The 26,721-nt window shown below is 43.8% G+C and overlaps 1 protein-coding gene and 1 pseudogene across 1 annotated transcript in view; one reads left to right on the top strand and one right to left on the bottom strand.

The window, feature by feature from the left end:
• Nucleotides 1–207: 207 nt before the first annotated feature.
• LOC126163821 (5S ribosomal RNA) lies at nucleotides 208–324 on the top strand (annotated as a pseudogene).
• A 15,010-nt stretch (nucleotides 325–15,334) lies between these two features.
• The window catches only part of LOC126154853 (G-protein coupled receptor GRL101-like), a 373,478-nt gene continuing 362,091 nt past the window's right edge, over nucleotides 15,335–26,721 (bottom strand). The window contains exon 28 of the mRNA XM_049916191.1: nucleotides 15,335–15,578. Coding sequence (XP_049772148.1) covers nucleotides 15,335–15,578 — 244 coding nt within the window. The remainder of the gene's footprint in view (nucleotides 15,579–26,721) is intronic.

Raw genomic sequence — 26,721 nt, forward strand, 5'->3', positions numbered from 1 at the left:
GTCACCTCAACGTATAATCTCACAAATATTTGACTATGTTTTCCCTGAAGATGTCACGATTTCCTAGGTTGAGGTTAAATTGTGATATCATGCTTTGTTGCTATTCGTGTTCTTGTAGTTAACGTGTGCACTGATACTTTTTTAGGATGTTCGTTTTTGACATCATATGTGCACTATTGTAAATAATGAAAAACCTTGTGATCTACAGCCAACGGCCTTGCCGCAGTGGTAACACCGGTCCCCGTCAGATCACCGAAGTTAAGCGCTGTCGGGCTGGCTAGCACTTGGATGGGTGACCATCCGGTCTGCCGAGCGCTGTCGGCAAGCGGGATGCACTCAGCCCTTGTGAGGCAAACTGAGGAGCTACTTGATTGAGAAGTAGCGGCTCCGGTCTCGGAAACTGACATACGGCCGGGAGAGCGGTCTGCTGTCCATATGACCCTCCATATCCGCATCCCGTGACGCCTGTAGTCTGAGCATGACACGGCGATCGATCGGTACCGTTGGGCCTTCGGGAAGAGTTTGTAATCGACAAGTAGATTTGCATTTTTGCAATAGGGGTCTGCAGTGCTTTTTCTCAGCATTTCTACTTTTATTGTGTTGCTGCCTGAACTACTGGGAACAATAACGAAGCAAGCATCAGTAAGCAAACTGATTTGCATAGGTCAAAAAAAAAAAAAAATGGTTCAAATGGCTCTGAGCACTCTGGGACTCAACATCTTAGGTCATCAGTCCCCTAGAACTTAGAACTACTTAAACCTAACTAACCTAAGGACATCACACACATCCATGCCCGAGGCAGGATTCGAACCTGCGACCGTAGCGGCCGCGCGGTTCCAGACTGTAGCGCCTAGAACCGCATGACCACACCGGCCGGCGATTTGCATAGGTCAGTTTCAGTTGTCGATTATGAGGTTTGTTGTTTATCAATTTTCAGTAGTAGTACAGAGGGCAGCACTATATATGGAAATTCGCAAGGAATGCGCAGCATGCACCTACTGCAACAACTTTAGTACATAAAGCAACACCAAAAATAGAAATCCTATAACAAACAATAGTACACAACTCCGGAGAGAAATAGCTAAAATAGAAATGCTACAGCAGACAACTGCACACAGCTACTGCAAAAACAGTAAAAATAGTGAACTTTGGAAGCAACTACTGGAATTAATCTATATAGGTCATTCTGTTTACCAATTCCAAGATTTGCTATTTTTCGATTTTTTTGTAGTAGAACTTCATTGTTCATTCTTTCAGAAATTTCGCATGTGGTATCGTTCTAATTGTCGATTCCATGTCCGTTGTTAGGTCGGTAACTGGAATTAATCCATAAAGCTAAACTCTAGTTATTACCTTCAACATGTGTTATTTTTTCTGAATTTTAATTACCTGTTTGGTGTCTATTCTGTTAGGATATCTCTGAAGTTTGTCCTAACTTCCTGTTTGTCCCTTTTAAGTTTCCCACATGTTACTCTTCATTTGTTTCAAATGGTTCAAATTGCTCTGAGCACTATGGGACTTAACTTCTGAGGTCATCAGTCCCCAAGAACTTAGAACTACGTAAACCTAACTAACCTAAGGACATCACAGTCATCCATGCCCTAAACAGGATTCGAACCTGTGACCGTAGCGGTCGTGCGGTTCCATATTGAAGCGCCTAGAACCGCTCGACCACTCTGGCCGGCTTTACTCTTCATTTCATTATGTGGTCGTTGTGTTATATTTTAGTTCGTCCCCGCCCAAAACCCCCACTTTTCGTTTTCTTCAAATATCCCTTCTACACAGAGTTGTTGGTCAAAAGCGACATTTGGCACAACGTTCGATTCGCCAGATGCTCATCACTGATTAGATCGATTTCTGAGTCGCATCCGCAAGCTTAATCGCCGCAGTAATACATTTACTACCCTCTCAAAGGTAAAACAGTAACTGCGCAAGGTGTTGTGAACGATCCTATGTGATGGATGTGACAGATGGCAATCCAGATTCCTCTCGACATGTTCCGCTATTGGCTATGAAAGTTACAACCATCGAGGATTGAAGCCACGAGATCCTGATACTATCCCTTGCTGCGACCAGTGTCGCTCAAGAAGGCTTCAAGCTGCCGTGGGATGACACACAATGGAACGGGTCGGTGGAATGATGTCCTAAATATTAAGTTAGCTAGGATTATTGTGAGCACCGTATACGTTCTGTTTTTGAATGCCTCATATACTGGTAAAATATAATGTCATTGGCATGAGTAGTAAGAATTGTCTAGGATATAAACTGTTCTGTCTTACCGTTTTTATTTACTGCCTTTGAATTGAATCAACGTCTAGCAAGAAATTACTCAAAATGACGCAGTTGTGTGTTAGCTCTTCTTTCTGCCAATGCTTTCAGTAGTAAGACGTGATGATGAACACCGCTTCTGTCGCAAAAACTGGTTCAGGCTCCACAACGTTAGGGTTCCAAAACACTGACTTATGTAGATATTTGTTTTCAACAAGCAGTATTTTGGAAGTTAAAAGTGGTGAAGCTTGACGTAACTTGGTGATGGAAACAATGTTCTTAAACAGCACTTCTCTAGAAATGAGGGCAGAGGTAGAATGTATAGTTCTTGATCACCGTTTAGCGTTCCAAAGCGCCGAGTCGCTTTTCATTATTTTACATACGAAAGACATAAGATACTTACTGATCTGTTGTTCTGACGAATCTTTAAAATAGGCAGCTCGTTTGATGGCACCGCAGAGGTTGTGTGCCGGCGCAGAATTGACTGTGACTGTTTAAGGTCACACGACGCCGCGTAGCAGTATTTCCACACACCAGGCACAAGATACGGTCCTGCCAAGCGCAACCGTGTGGGTCGTGTCGTAACATCGTGTCAGCCTACAGCGAGATGATGGTGAAGATGGTCCGACGAGCTGTTGCTCAGGAACATGTCACACTCAACGACACAAAGGCACGCCGTGCGTTGCATGGCAACGTGACGCCGTCGTATCCGAGAACGCTTACCGTCGGTTTTTGTTGACTGAGGCGTGTCGCCTAGCAATGTGACGCCAACATAGCCGCTATAAGTTTGCACCTCTGCAGCCTACGTTTTAAAATTGGCTGTGATTATGGAGTATATGGCGTCACATGCCAGTTTATTGTTTCCATCTGATCAAGTGTCCTATCCGATTCCGCCATTCTGCTTGGATCCATGACGTCTGTGTGACGCCATGCGTTTACGTTAAGAAGGATGTAAGCGCTCTATTATTAAATATTATCAGCGGTTGTTTTGTTATTAGTGTAATCTTTGATGTTTGTATACCATGGCAACATGTTGTTTATCCCAAATGTATCGTGACGTACGACGGAGTGTTTTGGGTGGAACCTGAGAGCACAGCTTAGCCGGCCGGGGGGGCCGAGCGGTTCTAGGCGCTACAGTCTGGAACCGCGCGACCACTACGGTAGCAGGTTCGAATCCTGGCTCGGGCATGGATGTGTGTGATGTCCTTAGGTTAGTTAGGTTTCAGTAGTTCTAAGTTCTAGGGGAGTGATAACCTCAGAAGTTAAGTCCCATAGTGCTCAGAGCCATTTGAAGCCAAGCACAGCTTAAATTGTCGACAAAAAAGCTAATAGCGAATAATTTTTATTTTTGTTTGTCACAAGTCTTTGATTGTTTCTTTCTATGTGGTTAGGAATATGGGAGAGCAAGTAAAGCTGTTGGAAGTGAAACGATTAGTGAATATAATTATCATGTTGTCTCTTACAATTATTCGGTTGTTTTTGTAATGTGCACATTTGTTGAGGGTGAGGTTGGCCAGGAGCATGAGTGCACATCTCAAATGGTCGCACGTGTAAGGATAGTAACGTTATTTTTAATTTTTAGTTTTACAGATATCTGACTGTTTCTTGAAATGTGACGTCGTTGAGGCACTGCGTATACATGAAATCGGTCGTTCTTATATGGGTGGCGTAGTTACCGGTGGCACACTCTCTGGTAATTTCCAAGAATGATTGTCTCTCGAAGTCGCGGGATCCAAACTGTACATATCGAACGTTTGATCCTAAATCGATCACGCGACTCTGGTGACTGGCGTTATGAGTATGTTTACGGTGGTAACTGCAGCAACGACAAAAGAAAAGCGTTACTAAAATACTTATAATTACAAAGGAGACGACTTACCTTACTCGTTGTCGGTGTTGTCGACATGTGAAAGTCCATGTGATGTGTACGGGAACAATTCCCTTTTTGCTATTAATTCGCGTAGGTGTGTAACTTAGAGCAACTAAGTGAACGACGGAAAACAGATATAAATGACGATCACAAATAACTGATCTTTGGCGGATGTTTCTTTTGGTGGTGTAGTTTGTAGTAATGGTTTACCTGAATGGTATTTATTGGTTATTTATTCGCTTTCAATTTTGACCTGTTGAATTTCGTTTGTAGTGCGATTCCAAAATTTAAATACATTTTTTTTCTTTTTGTTCATTGTAGAGAAATTTTTGTGTCATTTTTCGATTAAGTCGTCGTCTTGCAGGGATGTGTCGGATATCGCTATCTTTGTTTGACCAATATAAATAAAGCGTATGCTTGCGATTCCATGTGTGTTGTTTAGCATTTTTTGTTTGGCTTATTTTAATAGTGTGTGCTATACCTCGATTCTGTAGTTTGGTTTTTCGAGGAGTGTCTTGTGCCTCAGACTTCTTTTAAGCTATACAGGCCTAACGTACACTGAGATGCCAGTTAAGATTTTTATAGTTTGTTACCGTTTATTCTGGAAGCATTTTTGTGTGTTATTTTTCGATTTTGTCGTTTTTTTGTGCGAGAGTGTCTTGTGTAGTTGTTTTCGTTTGAGCTATATAGGTCGAGTGAATTATTCGTTTCTAATTTTGTGTATTCTGTTTATTTTCGTTCCGTTTATGCAATAGGAATTAGTGTGAGTAGTTTCTCGGTTCTTTGGTTGCTTTGGAATAATTTCAAATGTATTAAAATTTTTTAGTTTGTTCCTGCCCAGAACTCCCTCACTCCGGTGTTTGTCCCGTTTATTTAATTTAATTAGCTTATTAAAATACTTCGCATAGTTTTGTGTTTGTTTTTGATCGTAATGGTCTATCTTGTAGTCACCATCTTGAAGAATGTAAACGGCATTTTACTAAGCTTTGTCTGTGTTTGTCTTCATCACTCGTGTAATCTATACTCTTTACTCGAAGTGTGACGTCATGGGCCAAAATTGTCGTTTGAATAGGACCTTGCTCTATTCCCTTTTTACCTTACACAGATACTAAATTGAAACCTGAATTTTAACTTCTGCGTTAACTAATATTGGCGTACAGGGTATGCATGATCTTTTCCATAAGTATTTTCTTAATAGTGGCACATATTTAAGAAAGTTATGGAGAGAATTGAAGTGCCATTACTCACCTACGTGAAAGATACAGGTAGATGAGCTGATGTGAACCATATAGAACGTGACTTTGTCCAGCACTGGAAATGAGGCGCCTACTTGAGGCGGTACATATCAGTCGGTGCAGTCCTTCAGTTTTACAGAATGGGACTACTTGGTAGTCGGCGATTACCTTTCCTGCCGGATCCCCTTCCAAAACACGTAATGGACAATTTATTTTTACTGTTGTCTCATGTAAGTGATGCATAGGTATTCGCCTTACGTTTCATAGTGCAGTAAAATGATGAGTGTTTAGAAGAAGAAACCGGTCGTAGCCGCGCATATGTTGTGTGAGTGTTTCACTGTAACAAACAAAACATTAGTATACGTACCTTGCTGTTGCTGCTAGTCAACTATGTCTAACGCGATCATGACCATGAACATAGCAGAACTTGAAGCGGAAATGACGTTCTGTCAGGCTGATAATAGTCGTGACTCTCGCCTGACGTATTTTAGGTGAAAGGCAATTACTTTGTTTTGTGTTGTACTTTCTACGATGTAGTCAACAGGTACCAACGAAGAAACACACATAAATAATATCACCGTAAAGTATAGTACTCTATCAATTTACCTTTTAGGGTTTCGTACGTTAAACTGTAACTTTTCTTTGTTTTTAACAGTTAACTGTTCACTCCTTAATTATTCAATTCACTGTACATGCGTATACCAAATCTGATGAACAGACGGTCACTGACAAACGAATGCCAACAGCTAATTATACTGAATTGTTGAACACATTGTTGAACAACGTGGTAAGTGGATGGTGCTTCGTGTGTTAAACTGGAGGAAGGAAGTCACTTGAACGTGAAATTAGCTCGCTATGGCGTTCGAAGGAGAACAGAGAAAGTTGAGATGGATCCGTCAAATACATCTCATATAATCTGCTGCTGTATCCAGTCGTCTTCCTCCTTTGCGTTACCACTCCCTACCAGGAGGCGAAGACAATATGCGTTAGATGAGTATGTGCCAAGCAAGATCGTAAGAGATGGAAAAGAGCCACCGTGGTACAACAACCGAGTTAGAAAACTGCTGCGGAAGCAAAGGGAACTTCACAGCAAACATAAACATAGTCAAAGCCTTGCAGACAAACAAAAATTACGCGAAGCGAAATGTAGTGTGAAGAGAGCTATGCGAGAGGCGTTCAATGAATTCGAAAGTAAAGTTCTATGTACTGACTGGGCAGAAAATCCTAAGAAATTTTGGTCTTATGTCAAAGCGGTAGGTGGATCAAAACAAAATGTCCAGACACTCTGTGACCAAAATTGTACTGAAACAGAGGATGACAGACTAAAGGCCGAAATACTAAATGTCTTTTTCCAAAGTTGTTTCACAGAGGAAGATTGCACTGTAGTTCCTTCTCTAGATTGTCGCACAGATGACAAAATGGTAGATATCGGAATAGACGACAGAGGGATAGAGAAACAATTAAAATCGCTCAAAAGAGGAAAGGCCTCTGGACCTGATGGGATACCAGTTCAATTTTACACAGAGTACGCGAAGGAACTTGCATCCCTTCTTGCAGCGGTGTACCGTAGGTCTCTAGAAGAGCGTAGCGTTCCAAAGGATTGGAAAAGGGCACAGGTCATCCCCGTCTTCAAGAAGGGACGTCGAACAGATGTGCAGAACTATAGACCTATATCTCTAACGTCGATCAGTTGTAGAATTTTGGAACACGTGTTGTGTTCGAGTATAATGACTCTTCTGGAGACTAGAAATCTACTCTGTAGGAATCAGCATGGGTTTCGAAAAAGACGGTCATGTGAAACCCAGCTCGCGCTATTCGTCCACGAGACTCAGAGGGCCATAGACACGGGTTCACAGGTAGATGCCGTGTTTCTTGACTTCCGCAAGGCGTTCGATACAGTTCCCCACAGTCGTTTAATGAACAAAGTAAGAGCATATGGACTATCAGACCAATTGTGTGATTGGATTGAGGAGTTCCTAGATAACAGGACGCAGCATGTTATTCTCAATGGAGAGAAGTCTTCAGAAGTAAGAGTAATTTCAGGTGTGCCGCAGGGGAGTGTCATAGGACCGTTGCTATTCACAATATACATTAATGACCTGGTGGATGACATCGGAAGTTCACTGAGGCTTTTTGCAGATGATGCTGTGGTGTATCGAGAGGTTGTAAGAATGGAAAATTGTACTGAAATGCAGGAGGATCTGCAGCGAATTGACGCATGGTGCAGGGAATGGCAACTGAATCTCAATGTAGACAAGTGTAATGTGCTGCGAATACACAGAAAGATAGATCCTTTATCATTTAGCTACAAAATAGCAGGTCAGCAACTGGAAGCAGTTAATACCATAACTTATCTGGGAGTACGCATTAGGAGTGATTTAAAATGGAATGATCATATAATGTTGATTGTCGGTAAAGCAGATGCCAGACTGAGATTCATTGGAAGAATCCTAAGGAAATGCAATCCGAAAACAAAGGAAGTAGGATACAGTACGCTTGTTCGCCCACTGCTTGAATACTGCTCAGCAGTGTGGGATCCGTACCAGATAGGGTTGATACAAGACATAGAGAAGATCCAACGGAGAGCAGCGCGCTTCGTTACAGGATCATTTAGTAATCGCGAAAGCGTTACGGAGATGATAGATAAACTCCAGTGGAAGACTCTGCAGGAGAGACGCTCAGTAGCTCGGTACGGGCTTTTGTCAAAGTTTCGAGAACATACCTTCACCGAAGAGTCAAGCAGTATATTGCTCCCTCCTACGTGTATCTCGCGAAGAGACCATGAGGATAAAATCAGAGAGATTAGAGCCCACACAGAGGCATACCGACAATCCTTCTTTCCACGAACAATACGAGACTGGAATAGAAGGGAGAACCGATAGAGATACTGAAGGTACCCTCCGCCACACACCGTCAGGTGGCTTGCGGAGTATGGATGTAGATGTAGATGTAGATGTAGACAATAAGCCTCTAGGAAAGAAGTGAGTTGTTTTACTCTCAGCTTTTGCATTGATTTTTGTGTACTTGTGTTCTTCCTACACCCTTTCTCTGTAATTTAACACAGTGTACGTAACAGATGTGAATGAATGTGAGTTTCATTACGTTGACCGGTAGCTGTAGTCTGCCAGAGCATTTTTGTCAGCTTGTAGTAATATAAACGGAAAGCCAGAGATATTTAACTAACGAGAGGGGGGTGGGGGTGGAAGTGGTGGGCGGGAGGGGGGAGGAAGGTGCCTGACCCGGTACTCACAGTTCACATTTACATTGGCAGGGATACCGTGGTACCATTTGGCTGCTATGTTCTCTTCAATTAAAAAGCGAGAGCAGTTATGGTACATCTGGTGTGGGACAGTCTGAAGTTGAGACCAGTAATACCAAAAGAGCATTTCGGACACACTGTGAATTGAGGTATTTGGATGTACTTAGTGAGTGACATTTGTAATTCATAATCTCTATTTCAGCATTTTGGTCATTCAAGGAAAATGAGTGGTAATTATTATATGGATAATTTCATGTTGTTATTATTACGTTTTTTCGTAGGAAGTACATCATGTGTGCGTCGGTTTGCTTCCACAATGAGTACGGGTCACACAGCTTTTATTCTCGTGTATAACCAGAAAAGTGGAATTAGTTTGAGAGCAACTACATTCATAAACTATAAATGTGAAAAACATAGGGCTGATTCTTTTATTAATATTATTATTTGTGTGTAGTTAATGGTTGATGGCTTTGTTCAGCAACAACTCCACATGACCTATGGTTGAAATCAAATTAATTCATCGTTTAATCTTTAATAAATTCTTGTGCTTTCGACACTTCTGTAATGTACGTGTAGGTTTTAAAACTGAGGGTGATTTTTCTCGCAGGATAGATGGTCTTTTGTTTGTGCAATGGGCACGTTCAGCCAAGTCTTAGGGTGCAGCGAAATTCAGTTCTCTGCTAATCATTCAATGGATCTAATGTTGCAGAACAGAACGAATGCTTACATATGTGGACTATTTTCCCTTCGATTTCGTGATGTGTAATTTAATGTATTTTTGTTTGAAGGCTCAGGGCTGCGTCACGACTTCCCTGGTATGTATGCATTAGCTTCTTAGCGGTTGTTTGAATTGGAGAATCACTTTTTAATTCTATCTATGCGATGAATGAACGAGCGTGTGATTACCTTATATTCCATTCTAAGCCATCGCGTGTTTTTGCTTTTTCGTGCCTTCCAACCACACTGAGTTGTGCAATATGTACTGCTCATAAAAGGTACATTATTTAACGTTGAGAAACTGTAATTTTTTTTATTGAAACTGGGGGTCATGCAAATACATTATGATTTTCAATATATTTTCTTTTTGTATGTTGAATCACATCAATCAGAAGTCATTCGAATGGAACACTTGAAAAGAGCCTAGTTCTAACGTTACGAGCCCATCAAATCCCTAATTCATTACTAAGTAATAAGTTACATTTTCATATGCAGAAGTAGACGTTGTGCTCTGATTTATTTCGTTGTATGAATCGAGTAATATGAGATTTGCCGTTGGACCTTACAAAATATACGAGGGGAGTCCAGTATGTAATGCAACATAATTTTTTTCTGAAGGCAGATTGATTTCATTCAGTATTCCAATACACCATTTCATTCTCCACTCTTTTGGCTACAGAACGCTATTTTTTGACATAATCTCCGTTCAGTGCGAAGGCCTATTTTTACCCTAACGAGAGGGCCTGTATGCCAGCATGATACCTCTCTACTGGTCGACGTCGGAGACAACGTCTTGCTGCATCAATAACCTTCACGTACTGCTTCTCACGGTGTGAATGTTTCAAAGGTCCAAAGAGATGGTCATCTGTCGCTCTTTGTGGGCTTGTATTAGGTGGCGAGGAATCCAGTGGGCACACACCTTTGGGTACGAAACCTGGTAAACAAGTGCGTCAGCACTACCAATGAAGACGTCAAGTTAGGCAGCGCGGTGTTTCATTGTGATCTGTCGATCATCTCGAGTGAGAGTGTCCGCACTGCCCAGCATTGCAGGGGTCAAAGCTGTGCGCGGCCGGCCGGCAAGTGGGGGACCGAATAGGTATGTACGACCTTGTTGCAATGATGACAGGTGGCCCGCCCAACGAATCACCGAGCCCTGTTAACTGCCAGGTCTCCGTAGACATTCTGCAAGCGTCTATGAATATCTGTAATGCTCTGGTTTTCCGCCAAAAGAAACTCAATGACAGCTATCCGCTTGGGACGCACGATCGCTACAGACGCCATTTTGAATACACTCCTGGAAATGGAAAAAAGAACACATTGACACCGGTGTGTCAGACCCACCATACTTGCTCCGGACACTGCGAGAGGGCTGTACAAGCAATGATCACACGCACGGCACAGCGGACACACCAGGAACCGCGGTGTTGGCCGTCGAATGGCGCTAGCTGCGCAGCATTTGTGCACCGCCGCCGTCAGTGTCAGCCAGTTTGCCGTGGCATACGGAGCTCCATCGCAGTCTTTAACACTGGTAGCATGCCGCGACAGCGTGGACGTGAACCGTATGTGCAGTTGACGGACTTTGAGCGAGGGCGTATAGTGGGCATGCGGGAGGCCGGGTGGACGTACCGCCGAATTGCTCAACACGTGGGGCGTGAGGTCTCAACAGTACATCGATGTTGTCGCCAGTGGTGGGCGGAAGGTGCACGTGTCCGTCGACCTGGGACCGGACCGCAGCGACGCACGGATGCACGCCAAGACCGTAGGATCCTACGCAGTGCCGTAGGGGACCGCACCGCCACTTCCCAGCAAATTAGGGACACTGTTGCTCCTGGGGTATCGGCGACAACCATTCGCAACCGTCTCCATGAAGCTGGGCTACGGTCCCGCACACCGTTAGGCCGTCTTCCGCTCACACCCCAACATCGTGCAGCCCGCCTCCAGTGGTGTCGCGACAGGCGTGAATGGAGGGACGAATGGAGACGTGTCGTCTTCAGCGATGAGAGTCGCTTCCGCCTTGGTGCCAATGATGGTCGTATGCGTGTTTGGCGCCGTGCAGGTGAGCGCCACAATCAGGACTGCATACGACCGAGGCACTCAGGGCCAACACCCGGCATTATGGTGTGGGGAGCGATCTCCTACACTGGCCGTACACCACTGGTGGTCGTCGAGGGGACACTGAATAGTGCACGGTACATCCAAACCGTCATCGAACCCATCGTTCTACCATTCCTAGACCGGCAAGGGAACTTGCTGTTCCAACAGGACAATGCACGTCCGCATGTATCCCGTGCCACCCAACGTGCTCTAGAAGGTGTAAGTCAACTACCCTGGCCAGCAAGATCTCCGGATCTGTCCCCCATTGAGCATGTTTGGGACTGGATGAAGCGTCGTCTCACGCGGTCTGCACGTCCAGCACGAACGCTGGTCCAACTGAGGCGCCAGGTGGAAATCGCATGACAAGCCGTTCCACAGGACTACATCCAGCATCTCTACGATCGTCTCGATGGGAGAATAGCAGCCTGCATTGCTGCGAAAGGTGGATATACACTATACTAGTGCCGACATTGTGCATGCTCTGTTGCCTGTGTCTATGTGCCTGTGGTTCTGTCAGTGTGATCATGTGATGTATCTGACCCCAGGAATGTGTCAATAAAGTTTCCCCTTCCTGGGACAATGAATTCACGGTGTTCTTATTTCAATTTCCAGGAGTGTAGAATTTTATCCCCTCATGGACACATTTTTTGCTGACGTCCATGCGGTCACTACGGTATTGAAATGTGAATGTTGACTGTAAAAAAAAAAAAAAAAAAAAACATTACTTGATGAACGCCCCGTGTATTATTAGAGCTGCCAAAGGATATATGATCTAGTAAATTCAATAAGAACTTAAAGAAAAATAGAGAAATTACAATAGCAATTTTTATATGGCGACCCATCCCACTCGAGACAATCTAGGCTCATACAGGTAAGAGAGAGGCTTAGAACAATGGATGTTTTAAAGTGAAGTATAAATAAATTGAGGAAAAAGCACTGTGTTGATCACATTTAATTTTGTTTGCAAATGTAGCCGTCACAAATTTATAGCAGTCATCAACGACCATCTCGTTCTATAAGGCGGCGACCGGGTGGAAGTTCTTTCGTTTCTATGCGTTGTTGAGTAATGACTACGTGACTTGCTTTGCTGCTTTATAACATGGCTCTAAATACGAAACTTTTAAGTATGTAAATAGAATAAAACTTTTCCAAGATTGTGAGGTCTAAAATTATCTAAATTACTCGAAAATGTGAAGAAATGTGTACTTCAGTCAGTGTGCACTGCTTTGTTAACGAATAGTTTCTCTGTGTTCCTGGTAACCAGTGTAACCACTAAATAAGCATTAACGATAATTACAATCAAAGTCAACATGTTCCTTGAATATCGTAACGGTGGTTAGTATTAATTACAGCAATTTCAGACTTTTAAACTGAATGAGACTTGACGACAGGCACTAATTGCATATTTAAATAACAAATGTTACATATAGAATTTTCCTCATAATCCGCTTCATTATCAAAGAGTACCTATGTCTATTGTTGTCTTTGATGAGTTATTGTTGGATATGACTTCCTATTTCAACGTGAATTTTTATATTTAATCTTTACAAATTTGTGTCTGAGGCATTCCAGTCAGGAAGAGTCAATAACATTAATCGCAGACGCTCACGTTAATGTTATGGTTTATATTTATTAGTTTTCTTTATGTATTCTGTGTATCATTATCAATTTCATGATAGTACCTGATTTCTCTTCTGAATGATTTTGTCAGTCAGTCTGTCTTATCCAACTAAAAATCACTGACAAAATCACAGGGAAGGTGCAGCGATTACCATGCTAAGAAAGGGGCTAGCGAGAAAGCTCTGTTGGTACTTTGTTGAAGATGGCTTGTAGAACCTGTGCAAATCAGTATAATTGTCGTACTGAGATCTGTCGTTGACAAGTTACCATATGTGTTACCGGGCGGCTTCTGTGGTGCAGTCTGTCAAGTCGTGCTATTTCGACAAGCTGAAATAAAAATGTGCATAACTGCAACAAACTAAAAGAAAGATAAAAACTCATATTTTAGTATAAACCACAATTTATTTACGAAACATTCAATATTTCAGTATCACAAAAGTCAGAGATTCCACGAAAATATCACGTAAATCGATTTTTCGTAAATGTAAATCACAGGTACTTTATTTCATTAAAATTAACTAAACCAAAAGGAATGTGTATTAAGAGAGAGTGGCTCATATCTCATAACAATAAAATTGGTATGTGCAAGACGGAATTCGGATGATCTTAATATCTAACGATTGAGCACCCAGACTCCCATTCAGATAGATTTCGAGCGCCTGCTCCGGTTATACCACGCACTCTGATTGTTGTCATGTATGAGTGTTCACTTTACCACACATGTTAAGAATGTTCCTGGCCTAACATAGGTTTACGGGTCTTTGATACTCAGTCAGAGTCAGATTCTATTTACTCCAACAGGCAGCATATTGTTGTATAGGGATTAAATAAATTCACTTAAATGGATCAACCATTAGCCAGCCCACATAACACTGCATGACGCAACATTAACACATACGACATGTCAATTTGAACTTTTAAAGTAACTGATAGTCCGGGGGATAGTATCATGCCCATACACTGATTAGCGATAATTAGCACATCTTGTGCGCTCGGGAGATATTTACTCTATTTCATTTACACAATTTCTCTGTTTCGTCTGTAAAAATTCATGCCCCCTAACCATGAACAATACGTTTCCTAATATTCGTCATATCTCAAGAAAATAAATTTCTTCAAGAATGTGTCAAACTAGGTACTGTCTGCATTTCAGTTTTAGCAAATAGTGTAGCTGTGTTGTACTTCATGCAGTCGGTGGGATGTGTAAACAGCTTTTCGATGGTGACACCGAAGTTGTTCCATCACCACTGGTGACGACATATAAGAGCGCCGTTAAGAACTTCTGCTTGGGTATACAACGTGCTTGAATTTGCCGTCCTTTTTTAATACCGACAGTTAATGGTCGAGAATGTTTTTAAATCAGATTTGGAGTCACTTGTCACTTAGGCAACTGTTGCAGTAGCCCCTATTTCCCCTCGACTGAAAAGGTCATAGAATGCAAGCTACGTCTCTGAAGCTGAATTTTGTCGAGAGTAGAAAAAAGTTTCATATTCTTCTCTATCGATGGTTACGTGAGTGATGCTTATGTCTGATTGCAGGAGTCACAACCAGCTTACGTCGGAGGACCAACTGTGCTCTACCGTCGACTACTTTCCGCTGAGCCCCCTCATATGTTGGTGAATCTAGAGCGTTTTACGTTCCGTCAGCAATACCACCAACCATCCATAACTGCAGTAAATGTACTTGTCACCCTAGTTTAGATGAATTGCGAGCTCTTGACTGCAGTGGTGATCGACTTCATGATTCTAATTCCTGACAGCTATTACCCCCCGTAGTCTTTTTAGGTTAGCACACACGCGCCTCAGCACATTTTTCATTGAGAACTCAGTCTCTGCACATCCAGAAGAAACACTTGCTAAGAATTCCCATAACCACTCCATCACTATTTCTCCGTTCGTATTCCTGAGTCTTCTACCGATATCAACGTTAGGTTTTCGCTATTTATTGTCTCTGATACTTGTATTTTGGTCTTTTGTAAATCTAAACGCCGAACTGAAACCTGTTTCATTCATTTATCATTACATATTCACTATCTCCACTTGCTCTGTAACCCTAGACTACTCGTAGGCTTTATTTGAACTTCTATAGAAACCGAACAAAACGTCGTCCTCTCCGAAATTATGACCTTTAGCTTCTCGGACGTAGAGAAAGGAATCGGAACGAGTCTGCAGCCCTTATTGCAGCGTGAGCCTATCGCTGTCCGGGAACTTCCCCTGAACAACGCCTCCTGCGTCGTTAGACAGTCGGCGGATGGTGCTCTAGAGGCGCGCCTCAGTCGTACAGCTCGCGGAGGCGGCGGCGGCGGGAGTCAGCCGCGGGGGCGAGCCCAGCCACCTGCCGCAGGGGGATGACCTCGCCGCGAGCAGAGACAGCTGTGTCGACCGACGCCAGCGCCTGCTGGAGGTGTAGCTGCTGACGATGGCGCCCCCGCCATCGGCCGGAACGCCAGTCGCCGCTAGCGCGCTGCTGGGATGACCGAGAGCACCAGCGGTGATCGTGTGCCGCCTGCGGCTGGCTGCAAACCACACTGTGCATCTTATCAACGGCTTCTCAGAAAACATCAACATGCATATACACTTCTGGCCATTAAAATTTCTACACCACTAAGATGACGTGTTACAGATGGGAAATTTAACCGACAGGAAGAAGGTGCTGTGATATGCAAATGATTAGCTTTTCAGAGCATTCACACAAGGTTGGCGCCGGTGGCGACACCCACAACATGCTGACATGAGGTAAGTTTCCAATCGATTTCACATACACAAACAGCAGTTGACCGGCGTTGCCTGGTGAAACGTTGTTGTGATGCCTCGTGTAAGGAGGAGTAATGCGTACCATCACGTTTCCAACTTTGAAAAAGAACAGATTCTAGCCTATCGCGATTGCGGTTTATCGTATCGCGACATTGCTGCTCGCGTTGATCGAGATCCAATGATTGTTAGCAGAATATGAAATCGGTGGGTTCAGGAGGGTAATACGGAACGCCGTGCTGGATCCCAGCGGCCCCGTATCACTAGCAGTCGAGATGACAGGCATCTTATACGCATGGCTGTAACGGATCGTGCAGCCACGTCTCGATCCCTGAGTCAACAGATGGGGACGTTTGCAAGACAACCCTCTGCACGAACAGTTCGACGACGTTTGGAGCAGCATGGACTATCAGCTCGGAGACCATGGCTGCGGTTACCGTTGAGGCTGCATCACAGACAGGAGCGCCTGCGATGGTGTACTCAACGACGAACCTGGGTACACGAATGGAAAAACGTCATTTTTTCAGATGATTCCAGGTTCTGTTTACAGGATCATGATGGTCGCATCCGTGTCTGGCGACATCGCGGTGAACGCACATTGGAAGCGTCTATTCGTCATCGCCATACTGGCGTACCACCCGGTGTGATGGTATGGGATGCCATTGGTTGCACGTCTCAGTCACCTCTGGTTCGCATTGACGACACTTTGAACAGTGGACGTTACATTTCAGATGTGTTACGTCCCGTGGCTCTGCCCTTCATTCGATCCCTGCGAACTCTACATTTCAGCAGGATAATGCACGACCGCTTGTTGCAGGTCCTGTACGGGCCTTTCTGGAGACAGAAAATGTTCTACCGCTGCCCTGACCAGCACAAATTTCAGATCTCTCACCAATTGAAAACGTCTGGTCAATGGTGGCCGAGCAACTGGCTCGTCACAATACGCCAGTCACTACACTTGAGGAACTGTGGCATCGTGTTGAAGCTGCATGGGCAGCTGTACCTGTACACACATCCAAGCTCTGTTCGACTCAATGCCCAGGCGTATCAAGGCCGTTATTACGTCCATTGATGGTTGTTCCGGGTACTTATTTCTCAGGATCTATGTGGCCAAATTGCGTAAAAATGTAATCACATGTCAGTTCTAGTACAATATATTTGTCTAATGAATACCCGTTTATCATCTGCATTTCTTCTTGGTGTAGGAATTTTAATGGCCAGTAATGTAACTAAAAGAGTAATACAGTCACACTTCACAACGATTCCAGCGTTGATTTATTACTATGGTGTGCAAAATATAAAAGCGGGAACTAACTTTTGCATGATGCTTTACTACCAAGAAACATAGCTCTAAGAAGCTTGGACTGCACATAGAACGAAGTGCTATAGTATATTACAGAAGACAGCTCAAAGAAAATCGCAATGAGATGAACAGAAGTGACACTTTCATTTAAAGACAATAATTACACTAAAGCTACCGCGAATTATGATGGTGTTGGACACTGAAACGTATCTTGCAAAAGAGTGTTTTGTTTTTGCTTTTTATTTTATGATGTAATAAATACTCTGCATGAAAACCAAGTTGTGGATTATGAGTATTATAGCGTATGTAACAGAACTAATATTGGTTGGTACCCACAGACTGTGTTCACGAGCAATGTCACGGGTAATTTTCGAACAATTTCAAGGGTAATTTTTAAATCCTTTTCAATATTTTTTCTTAATCACAAGTTGGGAAGTTCCTCGTCTTGTAGGCACTTGAGTTCTCCTTTGCAAAGTGACAGAAGATATGTGTGTCAGGCTCTATGTGCGTGCGTGAAACGATTAAATCTGGGAGAGATGGAACACAATTTCAAAAGCGCATATGTAAAGTCCCAGGGTACGTATCAGTAATCTTTTGTTTTAGCTAAACACGTCAGCTGTCTATACTACACAATTTGTTTCATATCTTTGATTTTACATTGAAACATAATATTTGACGATGGGAGCATCTTTCAAATACACTACTGGACATTAAAATTGGTACACCAAGAAGAACTGCAGAAGATGAACTGGTATTCATTGACAAAAATATTATACTAGAACTGACATGTGATTACATTTTCGCGCAGTTTGGGTGCATAGATCCAGAGAAATCAGTATCCAGAACAACCACCTCTGGCCGTAATAACGGCCTTGATACGCCTGGGCATTGAGTCAAACAGAGCTTGGATGGCGTGTACAGGTACAGCTGCCCATGCAGCTTCATCACGATGCCACAGTTCATCAAGTGTAGTGACTGGCGTATTGTGACGAGCCAGTTGCTCGGCCACCATTGACCATACGTTTTCAGTTGATGAGAGATCTGAAGAATGTGCTGGCAAGCGCAGCAGTCGAACATTTTCTGTCTTCATAAAGGCCTGTACAGGACCTGCAACGTACAGTCGTGGATTATCCTGCTGAAATGTAGGGTTTCGCAGGGATCGAATGAAGGGCAGAGCCACGGGTCGTAACGCATCTGAAATGTAACGTCCACTGTTCAAAGTGTCGTCAATGCGAACAAGAGGTGACCCAAATGTTTAACCAATGGCACCCCACACCATCATGCCGGGTGATAAGCCAGTACGGCGATGACGAATACACGTTTCCAATGTGCGCTCACCGCGATGTTGCCAAACTCGGATGCGACCATCATGATGCTGTAAACAGAACCTGGATTCATCCGAAAAAATGACGTTTTGCCATTCGTGCACCCAGGTTCGTCGTTGAGTACACCATCGCAAGCGCTCCTGTCTGTAATGCAGCGACAAGTGTAACACAGCCATGGCCTCCGAGCTGATAGTCCATGCTGCTGCAAACGTCGTCGAACTATTCGTGCAGATGGTGCTTGTCTTGCAAACGTCCCCATCTGTTGACTCAGGGATCGAGACGTGGCTGCACGATCCGTTACAGCTATGGGGATAAGATGCCTGTCATCTCGACTGCTAGTGATACGAGGCCGTTGGGATCCAGCACGGCGTTCCGTATTACCCTCCTGAACCCACCGATTCCATATTCTGCTAACAGTCATTGGATCTCGACTAACGCGAGCAGCAATGTCGCGATACTATAAACCGTAATCGCGATAGCCTACAATCCGACCTTTATCAAAGTCGGAAACGTGATGGTACGCATTTCCCCTCCTTACACGAGGTATCACAACGACGTTTCACCAGGCAACGCCGGTCAACTGCTGTTTGTGTATGAGAAATCTGTTGGAAACTTTCCTCATGTAAGCACTTTGTAAGTGTCGCCACCGGCGCCAATCTTGTGTCAATGCTCTGAAAAGCTAATCATTTCAATCTCACAGCATCTTCTTCCTATCGGTTAAATTTAGCGTGTGCAGCATGTCATCTTCGTGGTGTAGCAATTTTAATGGCCAGTAGTATATATATTGTGGGGTGCAGAAAAGACGATCAAGCGTTAACAATGGTTTTAAATGATATCTTTTTTATATATCTAACTAGTTCACGGCTTTAGATAACTGGTTTACTTACTGCTTAAGTGAAAAATATAATTTTATTTATATATTTATTGTACTTATTTTGTCAGTATGCGGTGAATAAATTTTAAGTTATTGGGAATACTGAATTCATTAATATTCATGAGAGTGAGTGAACATCCTTTGAATGCATGATAAAACATTTGAAGCAAAACACAAACAAAACAGGAATGTTTTCACTTATTTAAGGCTGTCATTTGATTTGTGTGGCAAATATGCCATACGATAAAATACGCAGCATATGTACAGGATTTTATCGCGGCATGTATCGCTATATGTAGGGGATAAACGCCACAACTTATACATTCATGATCTTGATATCCAAGACGGCCATACTAGAATCAAAACACGCCCAACAGAACAGACTATTAACACAACTACTCAAACATCTGGAAAAATTTAACTGTTTAGCATACACTAAAAACTAATAGTGATGCTGAGAAAAGTTTCGAAGGGACATTTACAGACTTACCTCAGTTTTTGTCCCAGAGTTTATAAAAAACTTCCTGCGTCCAAATGTAAACACATTCATTATGGTCTGGTGGCCACTGAGCAACTGCAGAACCAATATTTGCATACCGTGTCGGTGTTTGCCGAAACTAAGTGGAGTGCGCAGTATACGGCACGCACCGCCTTTCCCGGATTTTCGCTCTTATTTATGGAATAACAACTGTTACTTCCCTGCTAAATATGTCTGTAATCCTAGGTACAATTTATTTGGCGAGAATATATTATTCTTGTTCTACGAGTCTTACGTTTCTGGAAAATATATCAGGATTGTCCACTCATGGTTTGAGAGCAGAATGACCTTTTGCTTATCACGTCGTGTCGTTTGAGTAACACGTGCATATAAAACCGAATCCCTGCATTTTTTCTACGAAGTTCGATTCAGTACTCATTACCACTTTGTATGAGAGAATCATAGTAGTATTTTCATGGCTAAGATGCTTCCCGACAATGGCGATGTGAAATAGTCACCAAGACCTGAGACATCAAAAAGTAAAGGAAAAGAGCGTTGGCACACGAAGGGTGATGAAGCTGACGAAATACAACGTGATAATAATTCACATTTGATGCTTGTTTAAGCAGTGACAGGTTCGTGCCGTCGCATTTGTGACGCGTCCACCACGACACAAAGCTTCCTGTATGCATTACATATTCTTACCGTACTTAAATATCTCTTTCCGCTTTTATTCGGCCAGTAGTAAGGATAGGTTACTCTACAACATTACTAAAGACGAGACATGGGTCTTAGCAGGGTGTATGATCACTATTGGCTGCAATACATGCTCTGCGACGTATTTCCATGTTGACCACAAAGTTGATAAGGGGTTCTTGTGGTAGGGTTTTCCATTCATCCAGCAGCGGTCGTTGGCGAATGTGGTTGCGCTGTGATACATCTCTCCAACGCATTCCCCAAGTTCGCAATGGGGTTTCAGTCGGAGAAACAGGCAGGTCAGTCTATTCGCGGAATATTCTCCCGTTCGAGGATCTCCTTCACCTGCGCTGTTCGATTGTGGTCGCACATTGTCCTCCATGAAAAGGACCTCAGGGTCGAATGCACTCCTAAAAAGCTGCACATGGGAAATCCGTACAGTCAATAACGTTGACTGGTGAATGAACTGTGTTCAAACATTTCGAGGTCAGTACATCCGTGCAACACGACACCTCCTCACATCATAAGACCTGGACCACTAAAACCATCAAATCAGGCAATGTTCATAGGTGCATTACGTGTTCACCTCTCTCACCATGTAAGTAAATGTCCATAATAGCTACTCTATCGGAATATGATCTCACCTGCGAAGAGAGAATGACCACCACTGCTCGCTGGTCCAGTCCCTATGCTCTTGGCACCATCGCAAACAGTACCGACAATGTGCAGGTATCAACGCAACATTAAGTACTGGTCGCGCCCAAACATAACTAGGTAGCATTCATTCTCGTGGTAGGCAGAGGTCATAATGTCTCGGCCCATCAGTGTTTATGTAAGAACAAATATACTATGTGCTACGAACTAACTTACACTAAAGTGACAAAGGTCATGGAATAGCGGTATGCACGTAGGTGGATGGCGGTAGTACCACGTAAACAGGATATAAAAGGTCAGTGTTTTGGCGAAGCTGTCCTTTGCACTTCTGTGATCCATGAGAAAGGGCTGCCGACGTGATTATCGCCGCAAGATTGTAATTAAAAGACTTTGAACGCGAAATGGTAGTTGGAGCTAGAAGCATGAGACTTTTGCTTCGGAAATAGTTAGAGAATTCAATATTCCGAGATCCACAGTGTCAAGAGTATGTTGAGAATGCCATATCTAAGGTAATACCTCTCACCATAGCCAGTCCTGTGGCGAACGTATCCGTTAGCACATTGCAGGGAAATTTGGCGTTAAAAGTCTATGGCAGCAGACGACCGAAGCGAGTGCCTTTGCTAACAGCCGACATCGGCTGCAGTGCCTCTCCTGAGATCGTAACAATGGCGTTAGGACCCTACACGATGGGAAAAGCGTGGCCAGGTCAGGTGAGTCACGATTTCTGTTGATGACAGCTGATGGTAGGGTCAGAGTGTCGTTCAGAGTCCACGAAGCCATGGACCCAAGTTGTAAACAAACCACTGTGCAAGCTTGTGGTGGCTCCTTATTAGTGTGGGGTGCGCTTACATAGAATGGAGTGGGTTCTCTTGTCCTATTGTCTAACTGAACCGACATCTGACTGGTAAAGGTTACATTCGGCTACTTGCAGAGCATTTTTAGCCAATTATTGACTTTATGTCCCCAAACAACGATGAATTTTTTATGGATGACAATGCACCAAATCACTGGGCCACAGTTGTTTGTGACTGATTTGAAGAACATTCTGGACAGTTCGAACGAATGGTTTGGCCACCCAGATCTCCCGACGTGAATCCCATCGAACATTTATGAGACGTAATGGAGAAGTCAGTTCGTACACAACATCCTGTACCGCCAACAGTTTCGGAATTATGGACGTCTATAGAGGGAGCATGGCTCAAAATGTCAGCAGGAGACCTCCAACGACTTTTTGAGTCCCTGTCACGTCGAGTTACTGCACTGCGCCGAGAAAATGGGGGCTCCGACAGTTTATTGCAAGGTATCCCACGACCTTTGTCGCCTCTGTGAACTGATCCTCAAATACTTTCAAGACGTTGTCTAACGGAAAGCTTTCGTTTCTATTGTACATCAGGAATATGACAAACATATTCTCGCCGAAAGTTTGAATTGTTTCCTGCAGAGAATACTAGTGCATGTTATGCACCCAACAGGAATCTGAAATGTATAACTGAATTAGTAAACTAACATGTAGTAACTTTCATAGTTTGCTTGAATGGACTTAGCACATGACAAGTGTTTTATTAGGAGGACCAAAGCTGATAATTACTGAAATGATATTTGAAATTTTCCCGAATATTATAAAAAAACATAAACGGCCTAAATTTCGACAGAAAAAAGTGGTGGGAGGCTGACTCTTACATTCCTTTCACCTCACACAAGACCACTGACCCATTAATTATAGATTATACATGTTTCTTACATCACAATGCTCTCAACCGTGAGCTGTAATGGGGCGATGAGTTCACGAGAAACACATCACATACCATTAGATACGTACATTATTTGATGGAAACTAGCTGGACACCGCTATGTGACTCGGAACTGACCACTAGACGCCACGGGAAGCAGACCCACCAGTAGGAAAGGGGACGGAGTGTATTATATTGCCAATACAGAAGCAATAACAACGGAATGGATCGGCCAGGAGAGTTCAGTGACTAGCGATTTGGTGTCTCCTGAGTAAAATATAGATCAGAAACATTTAAACTCGTTCAAAGTTACCCAGGTCGACTGACAGTAATGTGACTGTGAAGTGGAAATGCGAACGAACAACTACAGTCAAACTGAGACGACTTATACCTCATCTAATGACGAACAGGGATTGCGGAGCACTGAAGAGTAATAGAAATCGCTTGAAACCAGCTGAAGAAATCACTCATGACTGCCAAAGTGTTACTAGTATTTCAGCTAACACAGTGATTGTACGTAAGGAGTTAAAAAGCATGGGGTGCCATCGACGAGCACCTCCTCATAAATCTTAAAGTTTTGTAGCCAGTGCTAAGTGAAGCTCGCAGTAGTGTGTAAAGACTCACGCCACTGGACACCTGAATGACTAGAATAGAGTGATCTGAGTGATGAAGCACGCTATACCCTGTTGCAATACAGTGGAACGGATTGTGTGATTCTTTAGTTTCTCCTGGCGTATTTGTTGATCGAACAGTCCACGAGTGTACTGCCGGTTCATAATGTCCAACGTGCCGTAGAACCGACAGTATACGCTTGAACTGTTCGGTCAGAAAGGATTGTGTTTGGCGAATTCCTAGAGAACGTCACCTGCTGTTATGTGTAGTGCAACGGGGAAAATATCGGGGGACTTTCCTTGATTAGGATGTGGCCTACTAAATGCGCTTAAGCAAACGCTAAATGTGGAAGAATATGAACACATTATAACATTATGCACTGCTTGTAGTACAGGAACAGTTCGTAGACGATGAATATTTATATCAACATGACAGTCGCACTGTGTGCAGGAGGCCAGGCACTTAGTTTGGGTGACTGATCCAGTTTCCTTCGGAGACATCAGTTACAAACCGGTATCTGCAGTAACATTTATTTTTTGTGCTGAGTTTACAGAGTTATAAAGCGTCTTCGGGGCGACGGGCGGCAACGAAACATGATATCGCACCGTAGTTCAGTGAGCCACGGTCACGCGCTTCGCTCATGGCAGCCTGGGAACAAGTAGTCGTCGCCCGCCCAGACGTTCTGTGGTACGGTGCGGCTGCCACCTCGGCACTTCCGAAGACCGCCCGTCGCACGCTCAGGTGAGCACAGCTGACTGTGGTCCAGGTCGTTGGCCGTCGTGAAGATTATGCACTGGTCATCCACTGTGGATCGACGAAGACTGCAGCAGATGTTTAAGAGTTAGCAGGGGGCTGCGCGAACGCACCAGGCATGATCGGTGTGGAGATAACAACTTGCAGATTATCTGCCACGACCTACAGTGGAGGAGGGGTGGCTACTCGCCAGTCTTCTTCTCATCCACGATGTCCCATTTGAGGGAAATAGCAGACCACGACTGTGATAGTACCAGGTTGGCTGTGTCTACATCTACATCTACATCCATACTCCGCAAGCCACCTGACGCTGTGTGGCGGAGGGTACCCTGAGTACCTCAATCGGTTCTCCCTTCTATTCCAGTCTCGTGTTGTTCGTGGCAAGCAGGATTGTCGGTATGCTTCTGTGTGGGCTCTAATCTCTCTGATTTTATCCTCATGGTCTCTTCGCGAGATATACGTAGGAGGGAGCAATACTCTGCTTGACTCTTCGGTGAAGGTATGTTCTCGAAATTTTAGCAAAAGCCCGTACCGAGCTACTGAGCGTCTCTCCTGCAGAGTCTTCCACGGGATGTGATGATGATGATGTTTGGTTTGTGGGGCGCTCAACTGCGTGGTTATCAGCGCCCGTACAATTACCCAGTCTTTGCTCAGTCCAATTTCGCCACTTTCCTGGATGATGATGAAATGATGAGGACAACACAAACACCCAGTCATCTCGAGGCAGGTGAAAATCCCTGACCCCGCCGGGAATCGAACCCGGGACCCCGTGCTCGGGAAGCGAGAACGCTACCGCGAGACCACGAGCGGCGGACACTTCCACTGGAGTTTATCTATGATCTCCGTAACGCTTTCCCGATTACTAATTGATCCTGTAACGAAGCGCGCTGCTCTCCGTTGGATCTTCTCTATCTCTTCTATCAACCCTATCTGGTACGGATCCCATACTGCTGAGCAGTATTCAAGCAGTGGGCGAACAAGCGTACTGTAACCTACTTCCTTTGTTTTCGGATTGTGTTTCCTTAGGATTCTTCCAATGAATCTCAGTCTGGCATCTGCTTTACCAACGATCAACTTTATATGATCATTCCATTTTAAATCACTCCTAATGCGTACTCCCAGATAATTTATGGAATTAACTGCTTCCAGTTGATGACCTGCTATTTTGTAGCTAAATGATAAGGGATCTATCTTCCTATGTATTCGCAGCACATTACACTTGTCTACACTGAGATTCAACTGCCATTCCCTGCACCATGCGTCAATTCGCTGCAGATCCTACTGCATTTCAGTACAATTTTCCATTGTTACAACCTCTCGATAGACCACAGCATCATCTGCAAAAAGCCTCAGTGAACTTCCGGTGTCATGCACAAGGTCATTTATGTATATTGTGAATAGCAACGGTCCTATGACTCTCCCCTGCGGCACACCTGAAATCACTCTTACTTCGGAAGACTTCTCTCCATTGAGAATGACATGCTGCGTTCTGTTATCTAGTAACTCTTCAATCCAATCACACAATTGGTCTGATAGTCCATATGCTCTTACTTTGTTCATTAAACGACTGCGGGGAACTGTATCGAACGCCTTGCGGAAGTCAAGAAACACGGCATCTACCCGTGAACCCGTGTCTATGGCCCTCTGGGTCTCGTGGACGAATAGCGCGACCTGGGTTTCACATGACCGTCTTTTTCGAAACCCATGCTGATTCCTACAGAGTAGATTTCTAGTCTCCAGAAAAGTCATTATATTCGAACATAATACGTGTTCCAAAATTCTACAACTGATCGACGTTAGAGATATAGGTCTATAGTTCTGCACAGCTGTTCAACGTCCCTTCTTGAAAACGGAGATGACCTGTGCCCTTTTCCAATCCTTTGGAACGCTACGCTCTTCTAGAGACCTACGGTACACCGCTGCAAGAAGGGGGGCAGGTCCAGCGGCCTTTCCTCTTTGGAGCGATTTTAATTGTTTCTCTATCCCTCTGTCGTCTATTTCGATATCTACTATTTTGTCATCTGTACGACAATCTAGAGAAGGAATTACAGTGCAGTCTTCCTCTGTGAAACAGCTTTGGAAAAAGACATTTAGTATTTCGGCCTTTAGTCTTTCATCCTCTGTTTCAGTACCATTTTGGACACAGATTGTCTGGACATTTTGTTTTGACCCACCTACCGCTTTGACATAAGACCAAAATTTCTTAGGATTTTCTGCCAAGTGAGTACATAGAACTTTACTTTCGAATTCATTGAACGCCTCTCGCATAGCCCTCCTCACACTACATTTCGCTTCGCGTATTTTTCGTTTGTCTGCAAGGCTTTGGCTATGTTTATGTTTGCTGTGAAGTTCCCTTTGCTTCCGCAGCAGTTTTCTAACTCGGTTGTTGTACCACGGTGGCTCTTTTCCATCTCTTACGATTTTGCTTGGTACATACTCATCTAACGCATATTGTACGATGGTTTTGAACTTTGTCCACTGAT

This window comes from Schistocerca cancellata, chromosome 2, assembly GCF_023864275.1.
Source record: "Schistocerca cancellata isolate TAMUIC-IGC-003103 chromosome 2, iqSchCanc2.1, whole genome shotgun sequence".
In the NCBI taxonomy this organism is placed as follows: Eukaryota; Metazoa; Arthropoda; class Insecta; order Orthoptera; family Acrididae; genus Schistocerca; species Schistocerca cancellata.